The sequence below is a fragment of the Kogia breviceps genome, chromosome 1, assembly GCF_026419965.1.
Source record: "Kogia breviceps isolate mKogBre1 chromosome 1, mKogBre1 haplotype 1, whole genome shotgun sequence".
Taxonomy (NCBI): domain Eukaryota; kingdom Metazoa; phylum Chordata; class Mammalia; order Artiodactyla; family Physeteridae; genus Kogia; species Kogia breviceps.
Window position 1 is genome coordinate 121,883,408 of NC_081310.1, and position 18,698 is coordinate 121,902,105.

An 18,698-nucleotide genomic window follows, 5' to 3' on the forward strand; every position below is an offset into this window, starting at 1 on the left:
TGTGTTCTAGTGGATGAGGCTGGATCTTGTCTTTCTGGTAGGCAGGACTGCATCCGGTGTTGTGTTTTGGGGTGTTTGTGACCTTATTATTATTTTAGGTAGCCTTTCTGCTAATGCATGGGGTTGTGTTCCTGTCTTGATAGTTGTTTGGCATAGGGTGTCCAGCACTGTAGATCGCTGGTTGTTGATTGGAGCTATGTCTTAGTGTTGAGATAGAGACCTTTCGCCGTTTGATATTACGTGGAGCCGAGAGGTCTCTGGTGGATTAAAGTCCTGAACTCGGCTCTCCCTCCTCAGAGACACAGGCCTGACACCCAGCTGAGGCACCAAGACCCTGTCAGCCACATGGCCAGGTTCATGGGGAGTTTCTTGCCTTTTGGGAGTCTGAGATTCTGCCAGCGTTCAGTAGGTGTTCTGTGAGAGTTTTTCCACATGTAGTTGTATTTCTGATGTATTTGTTGGGAGGAAGGTGATCTCCACGTCTTACTCCTCTGCCATCTTGAAGGTCTCCCCACTAATTTTCTTTATCGTACATTATACACACAACAAAGTCTCAGGACAACAACACCAAAGTGCACTTTTTTTTTTTTTTTTGGTCACACTGTGCAGCTTGTGGGATCTTAGTTCCCTGACCAGGGATCGAACCCATGCCCCCTGCTGTGGAAGCACAGAATCCTAACCACTGGACTGCCATGGAATTCCCCAAAGTGCACTCTTAATGTCATTAATTAAAATAGTTTAAGGTTTTTATGGTAAATATTTTTATTCTTAGACTATATCTCACTAGGCATGTGTAATCAAATTACTGTGTTTTAACATCACTTGGAATAGATCTTCTGTGTGTGGGTATCCCACCAACTGGATACGCATGTACTATTTTATTTATTTTATTTTATTTTCTGTTGTTAGAATAGTTTTTAAGAATTAATTCTGATTGATAGTAATGTAAAACATTTGCATTGTTCCATAGCCAAATCTACAAAACAAACACTAAATGTTGTTAATACTTGAGGCATAGGCAGTCTACCATACAGCTTCGTTATTCACTTGGTTCTATTTTCACTGCTTTGTGAAAAGCCCAGTAAAGGGAGCAATTAAAAGGTACTGGGGAATGTGAGAGCAGCAGCTACCTACCAAAGTAATCTAAACAGTCACATTCTCTTAATAGTATAGGTAGTTATAATAAACAGTAATTGCAGTGAATGATGGCAAAAGAGGACATAAACAGTAATTGCAGTGAATGATGGCAAAAGAGGACATACAGAACTACTCTGTGAGCCGAGGAGCACTCATCCTCCTCTTTAAAGAATTCAGAGGAGCTTCCACTTCTGGGTAGGATGCAGTAATTTGGGGCAGGCCAATGCTCTGATAGCAGCAATTATAAAAGTCTACATAAGTTATAAAAATTGCAGTTTTTAGGACATCTATGAAAGCAAACTAAAGGGACTAAAATTCCAGAGAGGGAGAGCCATTCCAGGGCTGAGGAGTCAAGGATCCATAGGCTCTTAATTAAAAGGCCGGGTAAGCCATGCCTTACAAAGAATTTTATATGATCAGCTACTCACCATGTTTGCCTGACAGAGAAAAAAAGAAACCCTCTCTGGTGGAATATAACATAATCTGGAATCTGTAGATATGATGTCTGCCATACAATAAAAAATTATGAGACCTGCAAAGAGGAAGGGCCATATGACTCATAATTAACTATATAAGAAAATGAAGCAACTTTGATGATTCAAATGGTGGAGTTGTCATTTAAAGATTGTAAAACAACTATGATTAATATTTTCAAGAAAATAGAGGGAAAAAAAGACAAAATGAATGAAATTATGGAAATTTTAACCAGAAAATTGGAATCCATATAGAGATTTAAGTGAACTTCCTAGAACTGAAAAATAAAATATCTGAAGTGAAGAACTCTTTGGGTAGGTTTAATAATAGATTGGATATGGCCAAACACAGGATTTGTGAACTGTTAGACATATCAATAGAAAATATCTAAATGGAAGCCCAGAGATAAGAGAACAGAAAGAAAAGAAAAGAGCATAATACTCAAAGTGCTAACATATGTGTAAAGTCTGAGAAGCAGTGTAGAGAAAGAATGGGACAAATACAATATTTAAAGAGACGATGGCTGAGAACATTCCAAAATAATGAAAGACATCAACTCACAGAATTCAGAATTTCAGCAAACCCAAGCAGAGACAAGTACATAGAAAACCACACTGGGACACAGTATAGCAGAACTGCTGAAAATCTTAAAAAGTAAACACAGAAAAAGCACACACTACCCTCAAAGGGCAACAGTGAAACTGACAGCTAACTTCTCAGTAGTGATGATGGAAACCAGAAGATAATCGAATAATAGCTTCAGAATGTTGCCAGCCTAGATTTCCATGTGCAGTGAAAAATATCCTTCAAAAATGAAAGTGAAATAGAGACATTTTGAGAAAAAAAATAACTGAAGGAATTAATTATTACTGCTAAATTTATCAGCCAAATTTATTGGACTTGGTTCTTTGAAAAGATGAATAAATTTAAGAAGTCCCTACCAAGACTGATAAAGAAGAGATAAAACATGAATTAACAATATCAGACTTCCCTGGTGGCACGGTGGTTAAGACTCCGCCTGCCAATGCAGGGAACATGGGTTCAGGCTGTGGTCCGGGAGGATCCCCCGTGCCGCAGAGCAACTGGACCCATGTGCCACAACTGCTGAGCCTGCGCTCTAGAGCCTGTGAGGCACAACTGCTGAGCTGTGTGCCACAACTACTGAAGCCTGCGTGCCTGGAGCCCGTGCTCCGCAAGGGGAGAGGCCACTGCAGTGAGAGGCCTGCGCACTGCGGTGAGGAGTGGCCCCCACTTGCCACAGCTGGAGGGGGCCTGCATGCAGCAATGAAGACCCAATGCACCCCAAACTAAATAAAACTAATTAACTAATTTTAAAAAAATATCAAGAATGAAAAAGGTGATATAATTACAGATCCTACAGGCATAAAAAAGACCCCAACAAGATATTATGAATAACTTTATACCAATAAATTTGACATCATTTGGATAAAAAGGAACAAATACCTTGAGGAGAAATCTTACCAAAACTGACAGAAGAAATAAGAAATCTGAGTAGTCTTAACACTAATAATGAACTTGAAGCAATTAAAAAAAATATTTCCATAAAGAAACCCTGAGGCTTGGATAACTTCACTGGTAAAATTTCCCAAATATTTAGGAAGAAATAACATCAAGCTTACCCAAACTTTTCCAGAAAAAAAGAAAGAATATTTTCTAATGTTTTAATTTTTTTTGAAGGCCAGCATGACTTTGATTTCAAATCCTGACAAGGACATTAAAAGAAAGAGAAATTATTCATCAGTCTATTCATGAATATAAATCCAAATGTTCTTAACAAAATATTAGCAAGTGGAATCCAGCCACATATTTTAAAAGCATAATATAGCACAATTAAGTATGGCTTATTCCATACATGCAAGAGAGCCTTAGCATTTGGATAGCAAATGCTATCCAAATATGGATATGCATATGGATCAATATAATCCTTACATTAACAAGGCAAAGAAAAAAAGGAAAAAAAACTTGTGATCCTCTTGATAGATGTCAAAAATTCAATGTTAATTTTTCATTAAAAATATATAGCAAATGTCATACACAATAGTGAAATATTTTTAAACTTTCCTATTTAAATGGAGAATGATGAATGTTCTCTTTTACTATTCAGTACTTCTTTTCAACATTGTGCGAGAAGTCCTAGTCAGTACAATTATATAGAAAAAGAAATATAAGGGATAAGGATTAGGAAGAAAGAAATAAACTGTCATTACTTGAAAGCAACATGATTATGTACCTAGAAAATATAAAAGACTCTATGGACACACTATTAGAATTAATATATAAATTTAGAAACCACTGGATAAAGAGTCAATATTAAAAATTGTACAGTAACATCAAAAAAGAATAAAATACTTAATAAATTTAACAAAATAAGTGCAAGATGTGAACACTGCAAACTTCAAAACACCATTGTAAGAAATCAAAGAAGACCTAAATAAATGGAAAGATATGCCATGTTCATGGGTTGGAAGTCTGAATATCATTAAGGTGGCAACATTTCCCAAATTAATTCACAGATTCAATACAGTCCCTATCAAAATTACAGCTTTTTTTTTTGGCAGAAATTCACAAGCTGATTCTAAAATTCATATGCAAATGTAAGGGACTCAAAATAGCCAAATCAATCTTTTAAAAAAAGAACAAACATGGAGACTCACAATTCCTGATTTCAAAACTTACTATAAAACTACAGTAATCAAGGCAGTGTTGTACTGGCATACTAATATACATATAGATCAATAGAATATAATTGAAAGTACAGAAATAAATCCATACATCAATGGCCAATTGATTTTGAACAAAGATGCCAAAACAATTCAGTGGGGAAAGGATAGTATTTCAACAAATAGGGCTGGGCATCTGGATAGCCAGTTGAATTAGTTTGAACCTCTACTTCATACTGTATATAAAAATTTTCTCAAAGTGGATCAATGACCTAAAGATAAGAATTAAAACTGTAAAACTCTTAGAAGAGCACATGGGTGTATATTTTCTTGACATTGGATTAGTCAGTAGTTTATTAGATATGACTTCTGAAGCTCAAGCAACCAAAGAAAGAAAAACAGATGAATTGGACTTTATCAAGGTTAAAAATTTTTGTGCTTCAACTGACACTATCAAGAAAGTGAAAGACAACCCACAAGATGAGAAAATATTTGCAAATCATATATCTAATAAAGGACTAGAATCTAGTATATATAAAGAAATCTTACAACTCAACAACCCAATTAAAACTGGTCAAAGAATTTAAGTAGACATTTTTCAAAGAAGAGCTACAAATGGCCAATATACAACATGAAAAGATGTCCAACATCATTAATCAATACAGAAATTCAAATCAAAACCACAGTGTGGTATCACCCAGTAGGATGGCTTTAATAAAAAAGATGGACAGTAACAAGTGTTGGCAAAGATGCAGAGAAATTGAAACCCTCATGCTTTGGTAGTGGGGATATGAAATTGTGCAGCTGCTTTGGAAAACATTTTGTCAGTTCCTCAAGAAGTTAAACATAGAATTACCCAGGAATTCCTCCTCTAGGTATATATCCAAACAAATTGAAAAATATTCATACAAAAACTTGTACATGAATGTTTATAGCAGCATTATTCATAACAGCCAAAAAGTAGAAACAACCCAAATATCCATCAACTAATAGATAAGTAAAATCTGGTATATTCATTCAATGGAATATTATTCAGCCATAAAGATGAATAAACTACTGATACATGCTACAAATGGATGAACCTTGAAAACATTATGCTAATGAGAGAAGCCAGTCACAAAAGATCAGATATTGTATGATTCCATTTATGTGAATGTCTAGGATAGGCATATACATAATGACAGGAAGTAGATTAGTGATTCCAGGGGCAAAGGGTAGGAAGAAATGAGGAGTGACTACTAGTGGGTTCATGATTTCTTTTTGTGGTGATGACAGTGTTCTGGAATTAGGTAATTATGATGGTTGTACGACCTTGGAAATATACTAAAAACCCACTGAATCATGTACTTTAAAAAGGTCTTTGTGGTATGAATTCTATTTCAATTAAAAAATTTAAACAACTGTTGTATTACTACTTATCAGCAAAAAAATGATAGAAATCATAATTCTGAAAATACCATTTACAATAGCATTAGAAATCTCAAATATCTCGTAATACAGTAGCAAAAGATATGAAAGACCACACTACAGGAAAATTAGAAATCTCATGGTGTACATGTTTAGATATAAAAAAGGAAGAAGGTTTCTGCCTATCTTTCAATGACTCCCTTTTTCTTAGAACTGACTGCCACATCACAGAAGTAAGTTGTTTTGTCTTGTTTGTACTGCATTCTCCTCGGACCCCCGTTTTAGCCACTATTTTTCTGACAGCAAAATTATCAGGAACCAGGGTGACCTTCTTTCATTCAGTTCAAAGTCCAAATTCCTAGAAGAAAAGAAATACCTCAGTTTAAGAAAGACAATTTAGAATTAGCACTGCACTTTGAATATAAAATCAGAACTGTCGGTGGCCATCCTTTACCATGTACAGAAATAATCAAAGATAGCTGGACCATGTAAGAGAAGACTAAAGCAGAGGTATAGAAAAAAGCAAAGGTGAGAAGGCCAGAGCTGAAGTTCTGATGACTTTCCATTTCTTGGTTTCAGTCCCTCGAGATGCCTAGCTGCATTGCTGCTTTTGGATTCTGTGAGATAGCTATGTTCATGTAATACATTTCCACCACCCACCACATGGGTTTTTTTTAAATAGCTTGAATTGTTTCTGTTGCTTCCAACTGTAGTGAAAATTAGGATGTTTACTATACTTCCTACTAGCATGAGACTTTTATGAGAGCAAAAGTCCCCCACATTTTCAGCATAACCCTGTGGAAAACAGATAAAAGATGCTTCCTATCAGGCAAATGTTTTATTATACACATACCCCCTTCACATACATATATTATATATACAACCATCCCAAATCTTATGAACATTATGATTATATAATTCAGTTCTTATATGCAAATTCAAGTATCCCCAAATAAAGGTATATAATTATACCTTTATACATAACATACATACACTATCTGCACTTTCTTTCTCAGTAACTTACACAATGAAGGGGTCATAGATTTACCCTACTTAGGTTGTGACAACAGCCTTTTCAAAACAATACAAATTTCAGTTTTTCTGACCTCTTGTCAGACCATTTTATTAAATGATAAAAACTGATATTTAGTTCAGAGAATATAGTTGCTAAATGATTGTTTCCAAATGTGCTTGTAGGTTCAACAAATATTTTAATATTTTATATTGTCAAATTGTAGGACCATATTTAAAAACAGAAGTATGCACCTTAGAGTACAAATATAATTAGAAATTTTTTATGCTTCCTACAACTCTTTCAAAAAATTTTTTTTTAGTCTCTCACAGTTATAGTCCAAGAGATAAAATTTTTGGAAAAATATTTTTGCTATTTTTAAGATTAGGCAGTGTGAAAAATACACCTTTTTAGTTGTAAAAGTTTTTTTTAACTTTTATTTTTAGCATTTAAACTTATCCTTTAAATGCATTCTCAATAAGAAGTTGGGCTTTGTTTACTTTGAAGAAAATTTATTTGATATTAATAAGTTCATCTGCATTTGCTATGCCATTTTGAGTGTGAAAATTTGATGTACGTGAAGAATGCAAGGATAAAACCAGTGCCCGAGCACTTTGGAAGTGTGCACATTTAAATACTAGTCAAAAGGCAATCTGCTTTTCTTTGTACTCTTTGGTGTATACATGCATTAAATTGCAAAATCAAGGACTCCAATTCATTAGTGCTATCCTTTCTTGATAAATAACAAAATGATAGTGTAATATTTGACAAAAACATTGAAAGGAGATTTGCTTTCTCATTTAAAAAGTAAAATTATAAAGTGCATAAATATGATTAGCATATATCAGGAACTGCAAAATAAAAAGTAATATTCTTTAAAAAAATATTAATTCCAGTAACTTATGCATAGACCACATTATTTGAATTTATAGTTAGGATGTGAAGCTGTGTCAGTAATGCCTCCTATTTTTAATTTGTTTTTTTCTGGATTTTTTTTTAAGCAACTGACCCTTACCCCACTGGTCATTATGGATCCTATTAAAGTAATTTTAAGTATTTACTTCAAATACATTTCTAGTTCACATTAATGATTTATTTTGCTTTAAATACTTGGAAACTGGAACTTTAAAACCATGTAAATTAATATATTATGTGACAGAACTAAGAAAATATGTGCATTTCAGATTATGATAGTGATGGAGTATGGGATCTGTTAATTTTATACCTAAGTGTACAGTTTAGGTCAGTTTTCTCCCAGAACCTGTTTTTTCCAATTGACAATCTCTGTAAACTTGTGTTTGTTAATAAGACAAATTCAGACAGTTTTCAGGACCTAGGGAGTGGAGTTGGGGTGAAGGAGCACTTATATTTTCTAAGTATCGTTTCTAACGGAAATATAGTAGAAGTTTTTGTCACTTAGGTAGTAATAGCCGTATGCTAGTATTCTGTAAACAAGCATGTATATAGTTCTAATTCCTAGCAAGACTTGCCAACACTGCCTTGAAATTTTGGGGTGTCCCCAGAATCTCTATAATTAGATTTCCAGATCCTAGTTAGTTTCCACCACTGGGAACAAATGTGTATATTCATTGTGCACCATCTTGTGGTAATGTTTAGAAGTTCATCTATTAGAAATTGTTGGATAGGGGACAAAGTGACTCCTTATCACTTACTTCAAAACAACAACCTTCAAGGCGTTTCCTCCTATTCTTCCCACCCCACAAACAGTAGATTCCTTCCCTAATTAAATTAAATGCATTATATGGGGAGAACTAAGGCAGCTAGTATAATTAGTAAAGCAGGGTGGTTGAGAGATCAGGCTCTGGAATTAGACCACCTGAATTAGAATCTCAAATTTGCTACTTATTATTTCATAGTTTTGAACATGTTACTTAACCTCTTTATGAATTAATTTTCTCATCTGTGGAGATATAATAGGACTGCTCTATAGGCAGACAACCAAGGATGAAGAGACATTTGAGGAAAATTTGGAACATGTGAAAGAAAGCCCAAAATAAGTAAACAGAAAGTGGATGAAAGAACAACAGGATAATTCAGAGATGTAATAAAATGTAATATAAACTAATCAGTAACATCAGAGAAATTAAAGACTAAATTGAAACCATAAAACAGAATAGCATGCTGTGAAAAAGAGAACAATTAAAGAAGAAGAGTGAGCACAGGGAAGTAAAAATTATGATTCAAAAAAAAAAAAAATAGCTTAGCTGGAGGGCCAGAAAATAAAATAAGTATAATCTGAATGGAAGCAAAAAGACAAGGAGACAGAAAACATGAGACAAGAGGGCAATCTGGGGTCTGATACCTGACTAATAAAGTTCCAGAAAGACAGAACAAACAAATCAGAATAAATAATTTGAGAAGATTCACTAGACTTAAAGTGAGATATATATCTGCATATCAAAAAGGCTTACTTAGTGCTGGTTAGGATGAATGAAAGTAGATCTACAAAGGAAGCAACGTTTCAGAACATCATAGATAGAGAGAAAATCATAAATGCTTCCAAGGAACAAAAATTGAAGTAGTTTTAATGTTTTTATCAACAACACTGGATGGTAGAAGACAGTGGACTTAAAAATCCAGGGGGAAAATGATTTCCAACCCCATGTTCTATACCCAAGAAAACTATTAATTAAATGTGAAAGTAAAATAAAGACATCTTAATACATTCAAGGATTCAGAAAGTTTAACTCTCATACATTCTTTCTCAGGCAGTTGTTCTAGGATAAGCACAGTCAAACAAAGCAGTTAACCAATAAAGAAAAAGCCAAAGAATCCAGCAATAGTGGATTCATCCCAGAAGCTTAATGAAAGGAGGTTCCAGGATGACAACTATAGCACAGGCCTAGATTGCATTGGGAGGAAGATGGAGGGCTCAAGAAAGGAGATATATATTGGGGGAGTAAATGGGTGAGGTGTTTTCATATAGTTGCCTTTATCTTTGAAATATTGAATGAACTAAAGAAATTTTAGGTAGATATAGCTAGACTAAAAGGAAGGCAGTAAAACTTCAGGGAAAATAATATGTTGCTCAAGAAAGAAAAGCACTCCACTTGATTCTGCATTAAAAATATTTTTACCTTCTATGTATCTCTCAAATTAGTCCATTCTCTTTAAATCTACTAATACTACCACTCTACACTGTTACTGTAATTTTCTTTAATCTGCTCCGTCCTCTCTCAAATCCATTCTCCTACAGTAGCCTCTTAACTAGTTTTCTTGCATTTACTCTGTCCTCTCTCAAATCTGTTCTCCATACTACACTCCATAGATTGCTTTTTTCAAAATGCAAATTCAGTTATGTCCCTTCTTTGGTTAAAACACTTCAGTGGCTCCCCATAGCTCTTAGAATAAAAGATCCACATCATTAACATCCCCTACAAGTTTCCATACTATCACTTAGTCAATCAGTTCCTAAATAGCAGTGGGGTGCCAGCTGCTATGTAGTCTTGCCTCACCTCCATAGGATTGACTGGTAAGGACACAAGAGACCCAAATATATTTAGACAGTTTATTACTTACACAGACAGCAAAACATGATCAGCATGGTATCAGCTGCATGCATCCATAATCCCAGAGGATGACACTGAACTGGAGGGACCAGATGACGAGAATGATGGGTTGCTTTGTTTTTGAGGAGTCAACTCTAGGCTGCAGCTAAGCAACTTTATAGCCTACAGCTGTACCTGAAAGGGTCAAGGTGGAAAGTCCTATGCCTTATTAGAACCAGGAGACAGATGAGAAACTGCCTCATGGCAGCCTTATTCAGGATAGGCAACTTCCTACATGCTAAGGAGGAAGATGAGAAATAGCCTTTAACAGTTCCTCGCAAGACTGCCTATGTTGACATGTCCCAGGGAGGATCAGAGGGCATTCTGTAACTAACTGAGTCTTGCCTAGGTGGAGACATGCAATCACCAGGGTGCCATGGTGGAGCTGTTTCCCTAGGAATATAGGCTGATCTTTCTACCACTATAGTCTCATCTCATGCACTCTCATTTTCTGAGCATCAGCCACATTGACCTTCTTTTAATTTCTCCACGTGCCATGCTTTCTCTTGTTTAAAGCTTTTTAATATGCTATCCCTTTCTTTCTCCTACCCCTTTGCCTTGTTAATGCCATTCTTTTTTCAGTCCTCAGTCCAATTATCACTTCCTTAAGAAAGTCTTTCAAGACATCCCCGACCAGGACCATTCCCCCTGTTATATAGCATTGTGCCCCTCTCCTTCATAGCACTCAGAACAATTTTATATTTACTTGTATAATCTTTAATTAATGTAACAGTAGAGATAATATACTAATATATTAGTTTATTACTTAATTTTAAAATGCTATCACATACGTAATTTCATTTTATCTTTTTACCTCTGAGGTAACTAAACAGGTAGTTTTTTTTTTTAAATAAATAAATTTATTTATTTATTTATTTTTGGCTGCTTTGGGTCTTCATTTCTGCTCGCGGGCTTTCTCTAGTTGGGGCGAGTGGAGGCTACTCTTTGTTGCGGTGCGCGGGCGGTGGCTTCTCTTGTTGTGGAGCACGGGCTCTAGGTGCACAGGCTTCAGTAGTTGCAGCACACGGGCTCAGTAGTTGTGGCGCACGGGCTTAGCTGCTCCGCAGCATGTGGGATTTTTCCAGCCCAGGGCTCAAACCCGTGTCCCCTGCATTGGCAGGCGGATTCTTAACCACTGCACCACCAGGGAAGTCCAAAACAGGTAGTATTATTTTTAATTTATTTTTAATTTTAATTTTTATTTTTTTTTTGCGGTATGCGGGCCTCTCTCTGTTGTGGCCTCTCCCATTTCAGAGCACAGGCTCCGGACGCGCAGGCCCAGCTGCCATGGCTCATGGGCCCAGCCGCTCCGCGGCACGCGGGATCCTCCCGGACCGGGGCACGAACCCGCGTCCCCTGCATCGGCAGGCGGACTCTCAACCACTGCACCACCAGGGAAGCCCGGTAGTATTATTTTTAATCCCTGTTGTTGTTTTTAACAGAGAACAATCCATATTAGAACTCATGTTTTCTTACTCTAGCTTAGGGTCCCCTGTACTTCACCACTGTGTTTTTCATGTAAATACATTAAATATAAAGCAGCATACAGTAGGTGAGAGGGGCAAAGAAAATGCCATAAAGGCTTGAAGGAGAGAGAAATCACTTCCAATTTAGGTGATCAGTATAGATCTCCATGATAGACGTGCCGTTTGAGTTGGTCTTGAAAGCTGATAGATAGGCTTCTGGTAGACAAAGGGTCTTCTAAGACAAGAGGTAATATCAAAGGTACAGTCATAGAAAGGCTTGGGACTATTTGAACACTAATGGCAAGTGAATGTATTCTTTTGGATGTAGGGTTAATAAGGGTGCTAGAAGGGAGGCTAGAATTACATTGTGGAGGACCTTAAATGTGGAATTAATTTTGTTGGCAGCAGGAAGTAACTAACGTTTCTAAGTGGGCAAATGATCTGATCAGAGTTGAATTTTGGGAGGATTAATTAAGCAACAGCATATAGATAAATTGTAGCATGGTAGGACTGGATTCAAGGAAAACAGAGATCATGAACTGGGGCAAAACTTCTCAACCAGTAAGCCGTGACATACCTTGTAAAGTATAACGTTGAAACCTTTCAGAGAAGGATCACTAGGAGCATACCTGTATTTGAGGAAAGTTAGGTATTTTTTAATTTGCTGCAGCAAAGGAGAGCACAGCACCTGCAGAACTGTGGGTCATCTCAGGGAATTGGGTGGAGCCTATTATAGGAGTTCAGCTTGTGCCAGGTGATTCTTAGAAGGGTTTGGGAGAAGCAGAGGTCAATTCTAGATTGGGTGCTATCAGCACGTGGGAAATTGGATATTTTGGTATATCTTATCTTGGAGATGGGAGAATTAAAAAAATAGTAGTCATTTGTGTTAGCCAGAAGAGGGAGATGTTTAGTTATTTTTGTGATTCTTCAGCATCCTTGTCTCTACTTTCAGAAATAATTACACACTAGTCTTATATCTGTCTTCTACTACGATCATAGAGTGGCCTTATCTGAGTATTGTTTATATTCTGCCGAAATTGTTTATGTTCAGTTGGGAACACTATGGTTCAGCTGTCAGCTACCAGCTGCCAGGGATATTTTATTACTTTTTCAGTACCCAGTACATTGATCTGCTCAGCTCTCAAGGCATCTAACCAGTTGCCTCATATGGTGAACAGCCTTATTCATTTACCCCTAGGTGCTATACGTATATTATCATTGTTTAGATGTGCCATGCCTTGAAAAAGTTCATTGAGCAACACACTGAAAATGAAGAGTAAAGGACCAAGAAAGATTACAAAGGTTTTCAAAGCTCTTCACTACCTCCAACATTTCTAATTCATTTAAAATCTGTGCTCCAGCAAAAATAAACTGATTTGTTTCTTTAGTCTGTGGTTTGCTGCCTTTGGATATTATGCTCTCTTCCTGGAACATATTCCTCTGGTCCCCTTCTCATGTCCAGATCCTGTCTGTCCTTCAAGGACCACTTCAAATGTCTCTCTCTTCTCCCATGTTACTCAGAGAGTTAAAATCAAGAAAAAAACCTACTTAAATATAATAAATGAAGAATAGATTATATATTTGGATATATTAATTCTAGCTTAGAAGGGTCAAGCTGGAAGCAATCTCTCCTTTCTATGAATTCATATAGCAAATTTGTTTATATCCCTAAAGCACTTATTTCTAACATTTATTAAATATGCATGGTATCCTATCTACTAGCTGCTGTCAGTGGTACCATCAAAATGCCATGAGGTTTCCTTCTTTCCAGGTTCTTCAGGCTTAAGTATAAAGTAGAAAAAAAAGTTTCAAAACTCCACCCTCATTCTTATCTCATTCAGCAGGAGTTAACTGATGTTCAGTGATATTTGGTTCTGTTTATATCAGGGAGGTTAAGAGAAGCTTATAGGTGACTCAGTGCTCCTTGTGAAAAGCTGGGATGGGCCTCATAGTGGGCAGGGACTGATTGTTATCAGAATATTTTTTTAAAAATACATATTAAAGGGGTTAACTTTTGAGGGAGTGTGAAAATCATAATCTTTTTGTACTGCCAGAAAGGACAGAGCTGGATAAAAATTAATTATAATTAGTCACATTAATAGATGTAGTGAAAAAGAGGCTTTCTTTTCTTATATTAATTTAGGAATGACTGCCTGCAAAAAACCTGGGAACCGAGAATGTAAACATCACTGTAAAAATAAACATACATGTGGACATGACTGCTGTGAGTTCCATAAAACAAGTTTATTTCAGGTTTTAAAAATTGAAAGGTCATTGAAGAATAATAATATCCTAATTATCTATGTATGATATTTATATTATGCAGCTTATAACTCAAATAATTTTCTTTCTTTTGTGGTTAACAGTTTTAAAAAGTAAATATTAGATTAGAAATTTTGAAGAAATTTGGCTTTTTATGAACAATACATAAAGTTTAACTTAAAGAATCTAGAATTTCTTTTCATAGGTAAAAATGGAGTTGCACAGAAGTCAGAAATGAAAGAGTCAGCAGTTTCTTCATATTTATCTGATTTAAGAAACAGAAATGCCATTTCATCTCTTCCTCCAGTAAAACGTCTAAAGGTTAGTTTTAATAACATTTATCCCTTGTTCTGTAATTAAATGTATATGAATATCCCTTTATTCTGGGTATCAATTAGGTAGGTATCCGCAGAGTACTTTATTTTTTTTTTTATTATTATTTTTTTTTTTTGCGGTATGCGGGCCTCTCACTGTTGTGGCCTCTCCCGTTGCGGAGCACAGGCTCCGGACGCGCAGGCCTCGCGGCCATGGCTCACGGGCTTAGTTGCTCCGCGGCATGTGGGATCTTCCCGGACCAGGGCACGAACCCGTGTCTCCTGCATCGGCAGGCGGATTCTCAACCACTGCGCCACCAGGGAAGCCCCGCAGAGTACTTTAGAGTTACATAAAGGCTTGAGTAGGAAAATGACTATTATTCATAATACTGTTTCTATAAGAAAAGATACTATAGTTTTTAATAATTAATCTATAAATACACTTTTGGCACATAGGGGCATAGTTATACATCCCTTTGCTTCATTAGCCTCTTTTTTTTTTTAAACCAGAGAAGAGGGATATGTAGCTTGCTTTGCTTCAGCAATTGAAACTAGAAACTCTTGCCCTTTTGTGTCTCCATCTGTGGTGGACTGCGCTGGAAAGTCTGAAGTTGATTTTGATTGATGCACATAGATGAGTACTGAGCAAGAGTCTCCCTTTCAAGTGATGAAGAAATGGGAGTCCCTACTGGTTGATAGGCTAGGCACTAGCAGACTTACTCTAGGCCTAAGTCATCATATCCATGGCAAAATAATAGATGAGGCCACAAAACAGAGCCAAGAAAATGGCAGAGTGCCTGATTCTTTTCTAGGTTTTTTTTTTTAACATTTTTATTGGAGTATAATTGCTTTACAATAGTGTGTTAGTTTCTGCTTTATAACAAAGTGAATCAGCTATACATATACATATCCCCATATCTCCTCCCTCTTGAGTCTCCCTCCCACCCTCCCTATCCCACCCCGTAGGTGGTCACAAAGCACTGAGCTGATCTCCCTGTGCTATGCGGCTGCTTCCCACTAGCTATCTATTTTACACTTGGTAGTATATATAAGTCCCTGCCACTCTCTCACTTCATCCCCGCTTACCCTTCCCCCTCCCTGTGTCCTCAAGTCCATTCTCCACATCTCCGTCTTTATTCCTGTCCTGCCCCTAGGTTCTTCATAACCATTTTTTTCTTTCTTTCTTTCTTTTTTTAGATTCCATATATATGTGTTAGCATACGGTATTTGTTTTTCTCTTTCTGACTTACTTCACTCTGTATGACAGACTCTAGGTCCAACCACCTCACTACAAATAACTCAATTTCATTTCTTTTTATGGCTGAGTAATATTCCATTGTATATATGAGCCATGTCTTCTTTATCCATTCATCTGTCATTGAACACTTAGGTTGCTTCCATGTCCTTGCTATTGTAAATAGAGCTGCAATGAACATTGTGGTACATGACTCTTTTGGAATTATGGTTTTCTGAGGGTATACACAATGCCAAATAGTGGGATTACTGGGTCGCGTCGTAGTTCTATTTTTAAATTTTTAAGGAACCTCCATACTGTTCTCTATGGTGGCTATATCAATTTACATTCCCTCCAACAGTGCAAGGGGGTTCCCTTTTCTCGACACCCTCTCCAGCATTTATTGTTTGTAGATTTTTTTGATGATGGCCATTCTGACTGGTGTGAGGTAATACCTCATTGAACTTTTGATGTGCATTTCTGTAATGATTAGTGATGCAGAGCATCCTTTCATGTGTTTGTTGGCAATCTGTATATCTTCTTTGGAGAAATGTCTATTTAGATCTTGTGCCCGTTTTTGGATTGGGTTGTTTATTTTTTGATATTGAGTTTCATGAGCTGCTTGTAAATTTTGGAGATTAATCGTTTGTCAGTTGCTTCATTTGCAAATATTTTCTCCCATTCTGAGGGTTGTTTTTTTGTCTTGTTTATGGTTTCCTTTGCTGTGCAAAAGCTTTTTTTTTTTTTTTTTTTTTTTTGCGGGCCTCTCACTGTTGTGGCCTCTCCCACTGCGGAGCACAGGCTCCGGACGCCCAGGCTCAGCGGCCATGGCTCACGGGCCCAGCCGCTCAGCAGCATGTGGGATCTTCCCGGACCGGGGCATGAACCCATGTCCCCTGCATCGGCAGGTGGACTCTCAACCACTGCGCCACCAGGAAAGCCCTGCAAAAGCTTTTAAATTTCATTAGGTCCCATTTATTTATTTTTGTTTTTATTTCCATTTCTCTAGGAGGTGGGTCAAAAAGGATCTTGCAGTGATTTATGTCATAGAGTGTTCTGCCTATGTTTTCCTCTAAGGATTTTATAGTGTCTTTAATTTAGTTCTTTATTTAGGTCTTTAATCCATTTTGAGTTTATTATTGTGTATGGCATTAGGGAGTGTTCTAATTTCATTCTTTTACATGTAGCTGTCCAGTTTTCCCAGCACCACTTATTGAAGAGGCTGTCTTTTCTCCATTGTATATTCTTGCCTCCTGTATCAAAAATAAGGTGACCATATGTGCATGGGTTTATCTCTGGGCTTTGTATCCTGTTCCATTGAACTATATTTCTGTTTCTGTGCTAGTACCATATTGTCTTGATTACTGTAGCTTTGTAGTATAGTCTGAAGTCAGGGAGCCTGATTCCTCCAGCTCCATTTTTCTTTCTCAGGATTGCTTTGGCTTATCGGGGTCTTTTTTGTTTCCATACAAATTGTGAAATTTTTGGTTCTAGTTCTGTGAGAAATGCCATTGGTACTTTCATAGGGATTGAATTGAATCTGTAGATTGCTTTGGGTAGTAGAGTCATTTTCACAATGTTGATTCTTCCAACCCCAGAACATGGCATATCTCTCCATCTATTTGTATCAACTTTAATTTCTTTCATTAGTGTCTTATAGTTTTCTGCATATAGGTCCATGTCTCCTTTGGTAGGTTTATTCCTAGGTATTTTATTCATTTTGTTACAATGGTAAATGGGAGTGTTTCCTTAATTTCTCTTTCAGAGTTTTCATCATTAGTGTATAGGAAGACAAGAAATTTCTGTACATTAATTTTATACCTGGCTACTTTACTAAAAATTCATTGATTAGCTCTAGTAGTTTTGTGATAGAGTCTTTAGGATTCTCTATGTGTAGTATCATGTCATCTGCAAACAGTGACAGCTTTACTTCTTCTTTTCTGATTTAGATTACTTTTATTTCTTTTTCTTCTCTGATTGCTGTGGCTAAGACTTCCAAAACTATGTTGAATAATAGTGGTGAGAGAGGACAACCTTGTCTTGTTCCTGATCTTACTGGAAATGGTCTAAGTTTTTCACAATTGAGATTGATGTTGGCTGTGGGTTGGTCATATATGGCCTTTATTATATAGAGGTAAGTTCCTTCTATGCCTACTTTCTGCAGGGTTTTTATCATAAATGGGTGTTGAATTTTGTCAAAATCTTTTTCTGCATCTATTGAGATGATCCTATGGTTTTTCTCCTTCAATTTGTTAATATAGTGTATCACGTTGATTGATATGCATATATTGAAGTATCCTTGCATTCCTGGGATAAACCCCACTTGATCATGGTGTATGATCCTTTTAATGTGCTGTTGGATACTGTTTGCTAGTATTTTGTTGAGGATTTTTGCATCTATGTTCATCAGTGATATTGGCCTGTAGTTTTCTTTCTTTGTGACATCTTTGTCTGGTTTTGGTATCAGGGTGATGGTGGCCTCATAGAATGAGTTTGGGAGTGTTCCTTCCTCTGCTAAATTTTGGAAGAGTTTGAGAAGGATAGGTGTTAGCTCTTCTCTAAATGTTTGATAGAATTCTCCTGTGAAGGCATCTGGTCCTGGGCTTTTGTTTGTTGGAAGATTTTTAATCACAGTCTCAATTTCAGTGCTTGTGATTGGTCTGTTCATATTTTCTATTTCTTCCTGGTTCAGTCTCAGAAGGTTGTGCTTTTCTAAGAATTTGTCCGTGTCTTCCAGGTTGTCCATTTTATTGGCATAGAGTTGCTTGTAGTAATCTCTCTTGATCCTTTGTATTTCTGCAGTGTCAGTTGTTACTTGTCCTTTTTCATGTCTGATTCTATTGATTTGAGTCTTTTCCCTTTTTTTTTTTGATGAGTCTGGCTAATGGTTTATCAATTTTGTTTATCTTCTCAAAGAACCAGCTTTTAGTTTTATTGATCTTTGCTATTGTTTTCTTCATTTGTTTTTCATTTATTTCTGATCAGATCTTCATAATTTCTGTTCTTCTGCTAACTTTGGGGGTTTTTTGTTCTTCTTTCTCTAATTGCATTAGGTGTAAGATTAGGTCGTTTATTTGAGATGTTTCCTGAGGTAGGATTTTATTGCTATAAATTTCCCTCTTAGAACTGCTTTTGCTGCATC

The 18,698-nt window shown here is 36.5% G+C and overlaps 1 protein-coding gene across 11 annotated transcripts in view; it reads left to right on the forward strand.

The window, feature by feature from the left end:
* HFM1 (helicase for meiosis 1) overlaps positions 1 to 18,698 on the forward strand; it is a 129,409-nt gene that overhangs the window by 86,328 nt on the left and 24,383 nt on the right. For all 11 annotated transcript variants that reach the window (XR_010842344.1, XR_010842345.1, XM_067042903.1 and 8 more), the window contains 2 exons: positions 13,890 to 13,970; positions 14,214 to 14,329. Coding sequence is in view for 9 of the 11 variants with exons in the window: in XM_067042903.1 (XP_066899004.1) it covers positions 13,890 to 13,970; positions 14,214 to 14,329 (197 nt within the window). In the remaining 2 variants the exon portion in view is untranslated. The remainder of the gene's footprint in view (positions 1 to 13,889; positions 13,971 to 14,213; positions 14,330 to 18,698) is intronic.